Genomic DNA, 13318 nt, shown 5'->3' on the forward strand with positions numbered 1-13318 from the left:
TACCGCCACTGAGTAATATCAGAAGCCGCACGGACGTTGGACACTTTGTTGGCAACAAAGGTATGAAATCTAGAGGTCTCATTTCTCAGATATTTAAGCACAGATGTGTTATCTGTCCAGTAGACTGATGGTTTCAAAGGAAGTTCAAGTTCTGCTTGCAAAATTCTGTCCATTTGTACAGTAATTGTGGATGCCGTGAGCTCAAGCCTGGGAATAGTAATGGGTCTCAATGGCACCACCCTTGTTTTGCCCATAACAAATGCACAATGAACTTTGTGCTTGTCATCCAACAGCCTTAAGTAGGAGACTGTGCCATAACCGCTTTCACTCGCATCAGAGAAGTGATGGAGCAGAGCTGAAATGAAGCATCCAAAATCCTCAGACATGAAGCATCATCTAATTTGAAACTCTCCAGTTGGGGACAGGTCAGTCAACCAGGTCAACCATCTCCTCCGCAGGTGATCGGGTATTTGATCATCCCAAGCAAGCTTTAAACCACACAGCTCTTGCAATATCCGCTTTGCGGAGAGGATGACCGGTGCCAACATACCCAAAGGATCATAGATGGAGCTCCCCATAGATAAGATTCCTCGCCTGGTAAGTGGCTTGTCTTGAAGTCAGAGCTTGAAGACAAATGAATCTGACTGGATACAACATTGTACACCAAGGGCTCTTTCAATGGGCAGTATGTCCTGATCCAGATCTAGATCTTTCACCTCTTGCCCCCGGATCTGTTCTGGAATAGAGAGAAGCAAAGACCTGCTGTTGCTGATCCACTTATTCAGCTTAAAACCACCGGTGACACACAGATTGATGAGGTCTTTAGCCAGTTGTATGGCTTCCTGCTCCGAGTTTACGGATTTCAGACAATCATCCACGTAAAAGTTTCTGAGCACAGTCTGTATGGCCTCTGGGTCAAAGTTGCCAATGCTGTCTCTGGCACACTGCTGTAAAGCAAAAGTTGCACAGCTTGGAGACAATGTGTACTTGTACTCCTCAAGGCATTTATCCAGTTCTCCACCAGGCCACCACAAGAATCTTAAAAGGTCTGAGTCCTCATCCAGTACACGGACTTGATGAAACATGGCCTCCACATCTGTAATGAAGGCGACAACCTTTTGCCGAAACCTTGTGAGGCCACCAGTGAGGTTGTTGGTGAGGTCTGGGCCCTGTAGAAGCTGGGAATTGTAGAAGCTGGGAATTGCTCAGTGTGAGGGAATTTTAATGAATGAACATTATTATTCTGTGTTTCTGTATGTTGAGCTCAAGTGACTTAATGGATGAACATTATTATTCTCTGTGTTTCTGTATGTTGAACTAAAGTGGCTTAGTTACTGAGAAGAGATGTTTTTCCACATGCTGTAATCGCTTTTCTGTGGCCTTGGTGGTAATGAGCAGGGTGCTTGAGTTCATCCTAGCTTGCATCTTCTCATGATGTAACCACCTTTCCTGACCTCGGTGGTGATAAGCAGGGTGCCTGAGTTCTCATAACTACGCATCCACCTGCAAGCCAGGTGCACGCTTTAACAAAGCTTCATAGAAAATCTTGAGCCAATCACGTGAAGACACAAGCAGTGAGCGAATGCTTTCAGAGTATAATAGATAACATTCCTAAAACACAACTCAGAGTGCGCGTACTCTCGGCATCATCAGAAGTGATGTCTTCTTCTATTCTTCTCTTTCCTTTCCTATTTTATATATCTTTATATGATCTACTATAATAAATGACTGAAAAGACAACTGTTAAGCGTTCTGAAGTGTTTATTAGAAATTTCCATTACACTCAGCAAGGCAGCAATTATTGGGAAACCCGGCTTGATCATTTCTTAAAGACAATCCAATGCTGTAGTGCCCTTCATACAGTTTTACTGAGTTTGAGACCTTCTCCATGAACGCACAATCCTCTTGGGACGTCTCTCAGCGTTCTTCATGCTGGCACTCTGGGAAATCATATTTCATCTGCTGTTGCAGCAATTCCTCAAGTTTTACCAGAGAGATCCTGTTTACTGTAATGACCTTTTCTGTACCTTTCCCAAGCGGTCCATTGATGGTCCATTTGAGAGTGGTTTTTACATCATAAGGCCCATTGCCCTGGCTGTTAATGATCATCCATGGCTCCAAAGCCTTCGGAACATTTTTCCCAATCAACAATCCGATTTCTGCTCTTATTTGTGGAATTTTCACTTCATGGAGATATGGCCATTGCTTCACATCCTCTTGAGTGGGGATATTTTCAGCTCTGACAGGAATCACAGAGTGGGAGTAAACCTCAGGGAGTTCCAGATACTCATTGCTTTCAAGACCACCAATTTCCATGCCAGTTACCATAAATGTCTTCACAACCTGTTCTTTGTTATATACTTTATTTCGAATCATTTTGTACAACAGACACACCGGTATATTTACAAAATACATTAAAAAAATAATGATTCGGGTCGAGACCAAGATTTTAAAAAATCTGTCAGTCCCAAATTAAGCAAAATAAACAAAAACCAAATACACAGAAACGGAACCGGTCTCGACCCACCCATCCCCCACCCTCCCCAACAAATGCAGACAGACACACCCAAACAGCAAACAAGAAATAAGTGAACAAAAGAAAATTAAAAAGGAAGAGAAAGAAAAAAAACAAAATAAATGAAAAGAAAATAATTTGAACATCAGAATTCCCCCCCGCCCACCTCCCCAGTATCAAACAAGGATTTTGGTTATTACTATGCGAACGGTCGGAGCGGGTTAAAGTTCTTTAAATTGTTGCAAAAGCTTTAATTTTAATATTTCACGATAAGGTATTTCTTAAGTCTTGAATCAAAACACCGGACAGTATCGGAAGTTTTAATGTATTCTGGCAGGGCAAACCAAGCTGTAGGCGCTCTGTAAATAAAGCTGCGCAATACGATGTCTTTACGCACTCGAGATAAATGTATGGCATTTCGATTGCAGGTTGAATAAGAGTGAAAGTCATGATTTGGGCGGAATATTTTCTGAAGTGATTCTGGCAGACCGTTTTTGGTGTGATCATAGACAAGTCTACAGAGTTGAACAGTGAATAGATCGTCCACTGTCAGGATTTTTAGGCGACTAAAGATAGGCGCCGAACTGTCGTTGAACTTAGATTTTGAAATTATTCGCACCGCTTTTTTCTGGAGAGTTCGAAGCCTTCTAATATGTTTGTCAACAGCAGAGCCCCAAGTGATGACACCATATGTGAGGTATGGGTGGATCAGGGAGTAGTATAGTTGCTTGAGATGGAAGCAAGACAAGTAATTTTTTGATGCAACCAAAGCATGAATGCCACTTGAAATTTTCTTTTGGCAATATTCAACATGCGCTTTCCAACTCATTTTGTCATCAATGTGGACTCCAAGAAATTTCACATTTTCGACTCTATTCAGTATCTCGTTTCCCATTGTCAGCTGAAAATTAGATAGATTCCCCTCCCTTTTAGTTGTCAGCACCATGTAGGTGGTTTTGCTTGCGTTCAGCGATAATTTGTTGGCTTTAAACCACTCACATAAATTTTTGAGTTCATCATTCACGCATTGAAAAAGGACAGGGAGATTCGATGACGATTTATATATTGTCGTATCATCAGCATAGAGAATACATTTCATTTTTGACAAACTTTTTGGTAGATCATTGATGTAACGCCCTAATGTAACGCGTTCGTTGTTCATGGTTCTTAAGCAAATGTTTGTTCTGTTTCCTGTTGTCTGCAACTGTCTGAGCAGGGACTCGGTGCAGAATGTTGCAGAGCTATCTGGGTCCATAAAGGCATGTGTTAGAATCATCTTATCACTTTTCTTCATTTTGACTTTCACAGGAACTATGGCAAGTTTGCATTCTGAGTCACTGGCTCCAGTATTACTCCATCACTTTGATTTATGTTGATCAGAGCATTCATCACAGCCATATCTTTTGAGTTTTCATCCTTTGGTGTAATTACTTCCTTTTAATTGACATGCAGGATTGTGGGATGTTTGAGAGAACACACTTGACAGGTAAGTCTCTTTTGGCAACCTTTACTCATGTGACCCACTTCGAAATATCCAAAACACACTCTCTTTTTTTCTCAAGAACTCCAGCCTTTGCTCATGATTTTTCTTTTTCAGTTGTGAACATGAACTGAGATTATGGTCTCCTTTGCAATGTAAGCACTCCTTGATTGATTTCTTTTGTGTTTTATCAGCACATTCAGTAACAGGGATGCTGTTGGTCACTGGGGCTACACTGGTGTTTAAAAAACAAAACAAACAAAAAAAACAGCAAATCCACTTCTGGGCCTTCTGTCTTTAGAGAGGATGGGCTTGCTTGGCGATAATGAGCCAGCCTTTCTTGCCTGTGTAGGATTCAGGCTTCCGAACAATGGATGTGACAAAATTCTGGATTGATAGCTCACAAATTCCACCAAATCTGCAAATTTTGCCTTTGTGCCATTGCGATCCTGTAGTTCACAAGCTTTAATTTGCTATCTTTCTTGTATTTTATAGGGTAGTTTACTGAGAATGGCTTTCATGTTAGTTGGATGATTCAATTCCTCCAAATACTGCACTGAGTTCATAGCATTAAGACATCCATTAAGAAACACAGAATAAGCTTATAAGGCCTTTGCATCTTCAGCTTTTATCGCTGGCTACCTGAGGACTTTGTCCAGGTATGAGGTGGCAATTTTGTGTTCATCACCAAAGTGCTTCTTTCCCACAGCATAACCTCTGTCTGGATGCATATATTGGCAACTGCACACCAATTCTCTTGATTGTCCTGATGTGAACTGCTCTAAAAAGTACAGCCTATCCTGGCTGTTCTCAGCTTTTCCTTTCAATGGCATGCTCAAAGGCTCTTAGGAAGAACTGATAGTCCACAGGATCTCCTTTAAAGACAGGGATGGTGACTGATGGCAAAGTAAACTGGCCTTGTTGCTTAATGAGTGTTTCTTTTATTCTGTTTTGATTCTCCATTACATTCACCAGATTGACAAGCTCATGGTCTTTATTTACATAGTGGGTAATTGGAGGACTTTTGCTTTGTAAGCGTGTTGATGTGCCTACAGCTCCATGTGCTTCTGCACCACGTGACATGAAGTCAGGGCGGCATGTACCTGAAGAGGCAAAGAGATCAGAGACTCTTTTGATATGGCATAGCCTGTGGTCTGTGATTTACAGTGGCATCTACAGGAAGCTTGTGTGTATGTGTGACATAATTTCTGTCCAAAGGGGCATAATGAATCTGATGAGGTGGTATTGTCTTTCTGCACACAGCTACATCTGTCAGAGTATGATGTGTTACTGTTTCCTCAGGTTCCTTTTGAGCGGCCAATAACATAGCATGAGGAACAGCCTCCACAGTGGTACTGTCCAAAATAACTGCAGGTTGTGTGGATACCTGGGTTATCTCAGTGTTTTCAAATCCATCCTTTTCATTACCATTTTCCTGCTGAAATGACTGATGTGCCAGTCCAGTTGCCATGTATTCATTCATTCCATCCATTTTTTCAGGCACAATCTGACATTTCAAAATTCCTTTAAAATGTTTAACTTTGCTGTATTTGCAGCCATCTGAGTTTCCAGGTCAAGCTTCTCTTTCTCAGCTCTGAGCTCAGCTTCTCTTCTCTCAAGCTGTTGCTTCCTTGTTAGCCTTTCAGCCTTAGCTGTCAATTCAGCTTATTCACTTTCCAGCTGTATTTTAAGAGATGCTATAAATGATTTGGATGACTTTGATGAGTGTTGTGATTGCACATTTGAAATGTTGTCCTTTGGTGCAATATCATCGACAGTAACCGCAGTACCCATTGTGGCATCATTATCAGTCACCTTTTCATTTTGATCAATCCATTTTGATTTCATTTTGATACACTGTTTTTGAACTCATCCATAGGTGTGATTTTGGGGACATCCAAATCAAAGTCATCCAAATCATCTATAGCATCTCTTAAAATACAGCTGGAAAGTGAATAAGCTGAATTGACAGCTAAGGCTGAAAGGCTAACAAGGAAGCAACAGCTTGAGAGAAGAGAAGCTGAGCTCAGAGCTGAGAAAGAGAAGCTTGAGCTGCACTGCAAAAAATGATCTCTTGTTGAGAGAAAATATCTTTAATATGGGTGAATTTATCAATTATTTCTTATTAGAAGTTTACTAGAACTCAAATATAAGATTATTTAGCTTACTTTGAGACGCTTTTACTAATTTCAAGCCTTAAATTTTCTTATTCTATTGGCAGATAATTTTGCTTCTTTCTAAATGAGCAAAATTATCTGCCAATAGAATAAGAAAATTTAAGGCTTGAAATTAGTAAAAGTATCTCAAAGTAAGCTAAATAATCTTATATTTGAGTTCTAGTAAACTTCTAATAAGAAATAATAGATAAATTCACCCATATTAAAGATATTTTCTCTCAACAAAACAAGAGATCATTTTTTGCAGTGTGGAAACTCAGATGGCTGCAAATACAGCGAAGTTAAACATTTTAAAGGAATTCTGAAATGTCAGATTGTGCCTGAAAAAATGGATGGAATGAATGAATACATGGCAACTGGATTGGCACATCAGTCATTTCAGCAGGAAAACGGTAATGAAAAGGATGGATTTGAAAACACTGAGATAACCCAGGTATGATCCTTTTGAATACCATCTTCTGACAAAATTTTGACAATCATTTAATTCATTCAGTTCTTTGTATGCTTTGTTGAACTCATTTTCCATTTTTCACTTTGATCCTTTTGAATATCATCTTCTGACAAAATTTTGACAATCATTTAATTCATTCAGTTCTTTGTATGCTTTGTTGAACTCATTTTCCATTTTTGATTTAACCATTTCAACATTACGTGCATCCTTCATTAAGCCAGTGATTTCGTTTTTCTTTCTGGTCAAGACACCCATTTTGGCACTTCTAGATTGTTTCAGCTGTTTCAGCCTCTCAGCAGGGGGCATCATCGATATCACCCTCCACACTTTGCACTTCCTGCATTTTTATCGTTTGGATTGGTTTCCAACAAAGAATTCAAACAATGCACTCATTTCGCATACTTTTTATCTTAAATCAAAACACTCTCATCAATTGAAATGTCGTAGTAATTTTATACCATTAGAATCAGAAGTAAATTAATCATTTCATTCATTTGTTGTCTGAAAATGGAGAACTAAACTGATCAATGAAATGATGTCAGTGTTCCACAAAAGCGCCTCCAATGAGCGGCGTGAATTTGTCTAATTTTCAAACACAAAGTAGGCCAAGATAGTAAAGTTGAAAGCTTGGTAAACGGGCTTCAACACAAGCGATCGTAGCATAATTTCCAGCGATCAACTCCAGAAACATTTCTTAAAAATACAGCATGAGCAGGCAATGGTGCCAGGTTTTTGACAGATTAGATTAGATAAAACTTTATTGATCCCTTTGGGTGGGTTCCCTCAGGGAAATTAAGATTCCAGCAGCATCATGATAGATAAACAGAGAAAAGAAATAGAGAAAACTTCGAGATAAATTAAAATAAATTAAGTATTTACATATACAAATATAAAAAGAATAAGATATGGGGAAGAGAGGAAGGGGGGGAAGGAGGGGGAAAAATCACATTTTTACATTACAATTGTAAGTGCGATCTAAAATACAGCCTTGGTTAACACGCTCAAGTGCTTTTTCGAATGAACAGCTGATTTGAGTTTGTGGGTTTAGTTTGGCGAAAGGATATTTATTGTATCTCAAAATGAAGATTGATTGAACCTTGATTCCAGGGTGAATTGTTCCTACCGTGCAGTATGGAGGTGCAAGATGTTGTGGTGTTGGCCCAGATTTCCTGATTAGTTTGAAGTAGCGCCTTGCCACAGTCAAAAACCGTATGGCTGCATACCTTGCATTCCTGAGTCCCCGAGAGGATATGCATGCCACACTAAATTAGGCCTGACAGATCAGGTGCTGCAGTCACCTGTCTGAAGTGTGAGGGTCCAAAATGTACTTCCATATTGCTCGGAGTAGACAATCTTCTTTTGTCTGTTCCCGATTAGGGGTCGCCACAGCGGATCTTTCGTCTCCATTGCTCCGTCTTCTGTATCTTTCTCTACCACACCTGCCACTTTCATGTCCTCTCTCACCATATCCATGTATCTCCTCTTTGGCCTTCCTTGTTTTCGTGTGCCTGGCAGCTCCATCCTCAACATTCTCCTTCCAACATGCTCTGCATCTCTTCTCAGGATGTGCCCATACCATCTTAGTCTCATCTCTCTTAACTTAATTCCCAAGCTCTCCACATGTGCTGTCCCTCTGATGTGCTCGTTCCTTATCCTGTCCAACCTTGTCACTCCCACCGCAAACCTTAACATCCTCAACTCCGCCACCTCCAACTTTGCCTCCTGTCTCTTCATTAAGGGTATGGTCTCCGATCCATACATCACAGCTGGTCTCACTACTGTCTTATGCATCTTACCTTTCACTTTTGCTGGGACTTTCCTATCACAAATGACTCCCGAAATCCTTCTCCAACTGCCTGCACTCTCTTCCTCACCTCACTATCGCAGCTCCCATTTTCCTGCACAGCTGACACCAGGTACTTGAAGGGATGAGCACATATATACCTGTACTTATTTCTATATACAGTCCCCTCTAAAAGCGTTGAAATGGAAAGGCCAATTCTTTTATTCTTCAAAAGATGAATATGAGAGGGTAGAGTAGAATTTCAGCTTTCATACTTGACCCCAGGTACTTGCTCAGAGTAGACAATACGCATCAAAATCATAATATATGATTGTTTCAAGCCATCATAAATGCAAAACATAAATTAAAGATTTCATAATTGTATCATACCATTACCATGAATAATAATAGCTCATTCTGGCTCCAACATAATTGTTTGTGTCACAATAAAACAACAATTTGCACTTTTAAAAGTTGTAGGCATGTTGTGTAAATCAAATGGTACTAACCCCCCCAAAATCCATTTTAATTCCAGCTTGTAATGCGACAAAACAGGACAAACACCAAGGGGGATGAATACTTTTGCCAGATACTGTAAACATTTCTTTTTGAAAAGGACTAGAAAATATTGAAAATGTTATGATACCCAGTCACACACACAGCCGTACCTGTGAGCCTTTCTTGCTGCCAGGTAGATTAATGATGAGAGTTTTGCCTCTGATGCCGCATACAGGTCTAGAGGGGGCAGGCATGTGATTAATACTTAAAGCCCACATAAATGTGTGTGTTTGTTTATGTGTACATATTCACCTGGACAGCATGCCGAGAGGCGTGACATTTAATGAACCCATGAGCATGGCAAGGGCCATCCCTGGAGCTTCACGCTCAATTACTTCCCTCGTGGCCTGAAATGAAGTGAGAGAAGGGCACACACAAGTTTTGATAGGTGTCAAAAAAAAGAAAACAACCATGGCTTTGTTATGCTATGTGGGCATTTTGCTTGCATAGTTTTGAACCACTTCCCTTAGAGGGAAGGGTCACAGCAAATCAATTCAAAATCAGCAATCACCAAAACATTAATTGGAGAAAATATCTTTTGTTCTCCCCCTCCAGTAACAGCACATATATACATGTTTCTATACACAGTCCCCTCTAAAAGTGTTGAAATGGAAAGGCCAATTCTTTTATTCTTCAAAAGATGAATATGAGAGGGTAGAGCAGAATTTCATCTTTCATTTCCTAATATTTACATCTAACACACTGCAAAAAATTGAAAACTGAATTTGAGGACAAACTTACTGAATACTAGTGAAATTATCTTGCTGCATGGACAAATATTTTTACTTGATAAGACATCTTATAATAAGCTGGTTGCAATCTAGAACTAAGTTTAATAATCTCAGAATTGGTGTCTCGTATTATTTTAATAGGAAATGCTAGATTGTTTCAATTATTTTCAAGATATTTTCACTTGTAAAGATATTTTTTGCAGTGCATATTAAACAACTTAGAACATAGCACACTTCTTGGTAGATTTTAAGTGAGTAAGAGGTACTGGACTTTATTTACTGTAAGACTAACACTTAATATTTGGTTACATATCCCTTGCTTGCAATAACTGCCTCAAGCTGGCAGTAGAACTTTGCACGGGTGGGTGGAGCACAGAAGTACGGCAGGCCAGAACTGAGTTTCCAAAAACTATTTATTAACACTTTTCAGCGTTTTTTCACTCTCCCAGACACTCAGACACACACACACACACACACACCAGCCGTCTGGTTGGGGAGAGAGCTCTCTTCCTCTGCTCTCTCTCTCCTTATATCAGGCGTGGTCGCTGGGAAGACACACAAACACAGGGTAATTGACATCAAGTGTAGTGATTCTGCCACTTACCTTCCCTGACTCCGCCCTCCGGTCACAGACCGACGCTTGACCACGCCCCCGCTGCCACATACCCCCACCGCCCAACTCAGGCCGGGCAGCTGTCCGGCCTGCAGCCGACCCCCCCCCGACGGGAGAGGAAGTCCGCCACAACCATCTGCACCCCCGGCCTGTGGATCACCTTGAAGTTGAAGGGCTGGAGTGCCAGATACCAACGGGTGATCCGCGCGTTGGCATCCTTCATGCGGTAGAGCCACTGGAGGGGCGCGTGGTCCGAACAGAGGGTGAAAGGGTGTCCCAGCAGGTAGTAGCGGAGGGCGAGGACCGCCCACTTGATGGCTAGGCACTCCTTCTCGATTGTGCTGTAGCGCCCCTCATGCACTGACAGCTTCCTGCTGATATACAGCATGGGGTGATCCTCCCCCTCCACCTCCTGGGACAAAACAGCCCCCAGCCCTCTGTCCGACGCGTCCGTCTGCAACATAAAGGGGAGAGAAAAGTCGGGGGAGTGGCTCCCCACACAGTGCAGCCTTCACCTCAGAGAAAGCCCGCTGGCATTGCTCCGTCCACTGGACCAGATCTGGTGCCCCCTTTTTTGTGAGATCAGTCAGCAGGCTGGTGACGTCCGAATAATTAGGTATAAACCTATGATAGTAGCCAGCCAGCCCCAGGAACTGTCTCACCCCCTTTTTGGTCTTGGGCCTTGGGCAGGCCGCAATTGCTGCTGTCTTATTAATTAGGGGACGCATCTGCCCATTGCCCAAGTGGAAGCCCAGATACCGTACTTCCACCCGCCCAATCGCACACTTCTTCGGGTTGGCCATGAGACCCGCTCGCCTCAGCGACCTAAGGATGGCCCTCAGGTGTTGCAGATGCCGCATTCAGTCATTACTATAGATTATGTCGTCCAAGTATGCGGCCACGTAGGTGGCATGGGGGCGGAGGACCCTGTCCATGAGCTGCTGGAACGTAGCGGGCACCCCAAACAGCCCAAAAGGAAGTGTGACAAATTGGTGGAAGCTAAATGGTGTGGAAACGGCCGTTTTTTCTCGGGATAATGCAGTCAAAGGGATCTGCCAATAACCCTTTGTCAAATCCAGTGTCGAATAAAAGCGAGCTGTGCCTAGTCGATCCAGCAACTCGTCAATGCGAGGCACTGGGTACACGTTGAATTTAGACAGCGCGTTGACGTTTCTATAGTCCACACAGAACCGGACCAACCCGTTGGCCTTGGGAACCAAGACCACCAGGCTGCTCCAGTCACTGTGGGACTCCTCGACGATGCCCATTTCGAGCATGGCCTTGAGTTCTTCCCGATCCACCTTTTTCTTGTGTTTGGGTAGCCTGTAAGGGCGGCTACGCACTACCACCCCTGGGGGCGTCTCGATGTGGTGTTCTATGAGGCCAGTGTGGCCGGGCAGGGGCGAGAACACATCCGAAAATTCGGTCTGCAACTGGGCAACCTCCGTGAGATGGGTCGGGGAGAGGTGGTCTCCACAGGGGACAGGAGAGGTAAGCGATGTCAATGTTCCTTTTTGAACCTCCGGCCCCAGCTCCGCCTTCTCTGGAACCACCGACACCAACGCCACGGGGACCTCCTCGTTCCAGATTTTAAGCAAATTGAGGTGGTAAATCTGTAGCGCCCCACCCCTGTCCATTCGCCTCACCTCATAGTCAATGTCCCTGACTCGCTGTGTGACCTCAAAGGGTCCTTGCCACTTGGCGATCAATTTGGAGCTCGACGTGGGCGACAGTACGAGTACTTTATCTCCCGGTGCGAACTCCCTAAGGCGCGTATCCCTGTCATACAGGTGGATTTGCCGTTCTTGAGCCTGCCGCAAATTCTCCTGGGTTAGGTGTGTGAGTGTGTGGAGTTTTGCATGCAGATCAATAATGTATTGAATTTCGTTTTTGCTCGGTGAAGGTCCCTCCTCCCAATTTTCCCACAGTACATCTAGGATGCCGTGCGGCTTATGCCCATATAATAATTCGAATGGGGAGAACCCCGTGGAGGCTTGTGGGACCTCTCGCACTGCAAATAACAGGGGTTCGAGCCATTTATCCCAATTGCATGCGTCCTCGCTTACGAATTTTTTACAACCCCGATTCCAAAAAAGTTGGGTCAAAGTACAAATTGTAAATAAAAACGGAATGCAATAATTTACAAATCTCCAAAACTGATATTGTATTCATAATAGAACATAGACAACATATCAAATGTCGAAAGTGAGACATTTTGAAATTTCATGTCAAATATTGGCTCATTTGAAATTTCATGACAGCAACACATTTCAAAAAAGTTGGGACAGGGCAATAAGAGGCTGGAAGAGTTAAAGGTACAAAAAACGAACAGCTGGAGGATCAAATTGCAACTCATTAGGTCAATTGTCAATAGGTCATTAACATGACTGGGTATAAAAAGAGCATCTTGGAGTGGCAGCAGCTCTCAGAAGTAAAGATGGGAAGAGGATCACCAATCCCCCTAATTCTGCACCGACAAATAGTGGAGCAATAACAGAAAGGAGTTCGACAGTGTAAAATTGCAGAGTTTGAACATATCATCTACAGTTCATAATATCATCAAAAGATTCAGAGAATCTGGAAGAATCTCTGTGCGTAAGGGTCAAGGCCGGAAAACCATACTGGGTGCCTGTGATCTTCAGGCCCTTAGATGGCACTGCATCACATACAGGCATGCTTCTGTATTGGAAATCACAAAATGGGCTCAGGAATATTTCCAGAGAATATTATCTGTGAACACAATTCCCCATGACATCCGCCGTTGCCAGCTAAAACTCTATAGTTCAAAGAAGAAGCCATATCTAAACATGATCCAGAAGCGCAGACGTCTTCTCTGGGCCAAGGCTCATTTAAAATGGACTGTGGCAAAGTGGAAAACTGTTCTGTGGTCAGACGAATCAAAATTTGAAGTTCTTTATGGAAATCAGGGACACCATGTCATTCGGACTAAAGAGGAGAAGGACGACCCAAGTTGTTATCAGCGCTCAGTTCAGAAGCCTGCATCTCTGAT

General features: G+C 42.5%; 1 protein-coding gene across 24 annotated transcripts in view; it reads right to left on the reverse strand.

Moving 5' to 3' along the window:
• gphna (gephyrin a) overlaps positions 1-13318 on the reverse strand; it is a 471572-nt gene that overhangs the window by 333597 nt on the left and 124657 nt on the right. For 23 of the 24 annotated variants that reach the window (XR_009655626.1, XM_060933582.1, XM_060933579.1 and 20 more), the window contains 2 exons: positions 9217-9311; positions 9075-9141 (listed from right to left, as the gene is read on the reverse strand). The exons of the other annotated variant lie outside the window; for it this stretch is intronic. Coding sequence is in view for 22 of the 23 variants with exons in the window: in XM_060933582.1 (XP_060789565.1) it covers positions 9075-9141; positions 9217-9311 (162 nt within the window). In the remaining variant the exon portion in view is untranslated. The remainder of the gene's footprint in view (positions 1-9074; positions 9142-9216; positions 9312-13318) is intronic. 24 annotated transcript variants of the gene reach the window in all.

Source organism: Neoarius graeffei, chromosome 11 (genome assembly GCF_027579695.1).
Source record: "Neoarius graeffei isolate fNeoGra1 chromosome 11, fNeoGra1.pri, whole genome shotgun sequence".
NCBI classification, from domain to species: Eukaryota; Metazoa; Chordata; class Actinopteri; order Siluriformes; family Ariidae; genus Neoarius; species Neoarius graeffei.